General features: G+C 48.7%; 1 protein-coding gene across 1 annotated transcript; it reads right to left on the reverse strand.

The window, feature by feature from the left end:
- Window positions 1-375: 375 nt before the first annotated feature.
- Cldn2 (claudin 2) lies at window positions 376-2,091 on the reverse strand. The gene has a single exon (XM_051178913.1). The coding sequence runs from the start codon at window positions 1,903-1,905 to the stop codon at window positions 1,213-1,215; it is 693 nt and encodes a 230-aa protein (XP_051034870.1). The 5' UTR covers window positions 1,906-2,091; the 3' UTR covers window positions 376-1,212.
- Between the last annotated feature and the right edge of the window lie 280 nt (window positions 2,092-2,371).

Below are 2,371 nucleotides of genomic sequence, written 5' to 3' on the forward strand. Positions count from 1 at the left end.
TCTTCTGATGGGCAACAACACGAGTTGAAAAGTGACCAATGACCTATCTGGTGCTGTGGTCTTTCAGAGGTTCTGTAGTGCTCTGAGTATAGATCGTCGGCCGGTTGTTTTTCCATTAAGTCTGAAGTTGCTGGTAGGACTGTCTCTGAAACAGCAGGAGCACAGCCATCATACATGTCCACCCAGCTTCTTAGATCCGGAAGTTCTTACTCTTTCTTGGCCAGGTTTAAGGAGTAGTATCTTTCTTAGTCCTTCCTCTACAGGTGGCATGTTGAAGGACAGTTCTAGAAAAACTGGTTTGTTGTCCCCAAGGAAACCTTTGTCTAGGGCTTAGCCAGGAGGCTAGGTCAGACACCCCAGAGAGGGCAGAGGCTTCAGCAGCAGTTGTTAACTGCAGCTTCTTGGCAATTCCTCAGTGTAGTCAAAAGTGCTGCAGACTTGTGCTTTCCTGCAACTATACTTCCACAAGAGTATGGGAATCAGAGGAAGTGCCCTGGAACTGATGCTGATGGTCTGGGCGTCCCAGGTTGCCTACCATCCTGTGCCCAGTTGCTTTGTGTTGGATGCCATGAGACATCATTCCTTTAGTTCATTCACAGACCAGTCTAGACATGCTGAATTCATAACAAAGGTGGGAGGGAGACTTCAGGGCCTGCTACTGATCAATCCATTTCTCTGGATGGAGGTTTAAGAAGGGAGCTAGAGCTATGCTCACAGAAGCCACCGCTCCTTCTTCTCTCTGTCCCCAGCAACTGAGTTAAGAGCCAACTTCAACTAGAGGGAGAAGGTCTTCTGGTCACAGATGATCACAGATGGATATGATTAGTGGGGTGGGGGCACGAATTTCCAGGTAAACCAAAAGGCAGAAGAGCTCCTCTGGGTTTAGCCAAAAGTAGCAGGGATGAGATTTGGAGTTTTAGGTTGAGCATTCAGGGTACAGGAGGTGCCTTGGTGAGGCAAGGTAAGGGAAATAGAAAAGCTGGCTTGATGAGTGTCCTTGGCAATTCAACCTATATGCTGTCACACCAGTCCCCATCTCTGCCTTCACTCCATCCAATATCCACAGTCAGTCTATTCTCAGCAGCACCTTTCACGTGATTCAGTGGCAATGCCCCTTGTCTGTGACCCTTGGGGCATTGTCCACTACTTTTTTTTTATTTTTACAGTCCCAGTCACCACCCCACCCCACCCCCAGCTCTGGCCCCTGATTCTTCACACATACCCAGTCAGGCTGTAGGAGTTGAACTCACTCTTGGCTTTGGGCTGTTGGCCAGGCCTTGGAGAGCTCCTAGTGGCAAGAGGCTGGGCCTGGTAGCCATCATAGTAGCTTGTACGATTTCCTTGAGGTGAGCAGGAAAAGCAGAGGATGATTCCAGCTACCATGGAGAACAGGGCTGAAATAATGCCCAAGTAAAGAGCCTCTCCAATCTCAAATTTCATGCTGTCAGGAACCAGTGGTGAGTAGAAGTCCCGAAGGATGCCATGAAGATTCCAGGCAACTGGGATAAAACCCAGTATGCCGCCAAGGATGAAGAAAACTCCACCTACTACAGCCACTCTGTCCTTAGCTCGCGATTCCTGGCAGAACACTGTGCATCTCATGCCCACCACAGAGATAATGCAGGCTAGTGAGGACATTGCACTGGATGTCACCATCATGGCCTGGGCAGCTTGGATGTCAGCAGGAAGTCCTAGAAGTGTACTGTAGATATCACACTGGGTGATGCCTGTGCTGTGTGTAGCACACTCCATCCAGAGGCCCTTGGAAAAGCCAACCGCTGTCACAATGCTGGCACCAACATAAGAACTTGTTCGCCAATTGGGAAGCAGCATGGCAATCGATGTGCCTAAAAGCCCCAAAAGGCCTAGGATGTAGCCCACCAGTTGGACGCCAAGGGAGGCCATGGCAGACCTTTCAATATAAGTCTCTTCGGAGCCCGTTCTCTCGTCTTTTTGGCTGCTGCTCTTGTTTCTTGGATCCCGGACTCTAATCCCTCATTTCACAGTGTCTCTGGCAAGCTGACTTCTTTCCTCCTTACAAGTATCTGTGGGTGGCCACAAGCAGGCTCAAGAAGGCATCTAGAAAACCTTAAAAAAAACCATAAACCAGATTAAATATTGACCAGAAGCTTATGAGAAACCAGAAAACGCTGGATGCCTTTTGACCTTTGTTATCTTTAAAAATAACACATGAGAAAGAAAAAAAAAACTTTGGAAGTTGAGCCAAAATGTCATCACCTCCTGCGTAGGCACATGCTTTAGGTTGGCAGTCAGACAAAGGCAGGGGCCAGACAGGTGGCTGCTTTCCGAGAAGGTAGTGATGGCAATAGCAATTCTGGTGTGTTAGCTCCACTGCTAGTCTCCAAGGCCT

The sequence above is a fragment of the Phodopus roborovskii genome, unplaced genomic scaffold (assembly GCF_943737965.1).
Source record: "Phodopus roborovskii unplaced genomic scaffold, PHOROB, whole genome shotgun sequence".
NCBI lineage: Eukaryota > Metazoa > Chordata > Mammalia > Rodentia > Cricetidae > Phodopus > Phodopus roborovskii.

Excerpts from the sequence above, each read along its gene's own strand:
- Cldn2 (XM_051178913.1), bottom strand. The coding sequence starts at position 1,905 with ATGGCCTCCCTTGGCGTCCAACTGGTGGGCTACATCCTAGGCCTTTTG.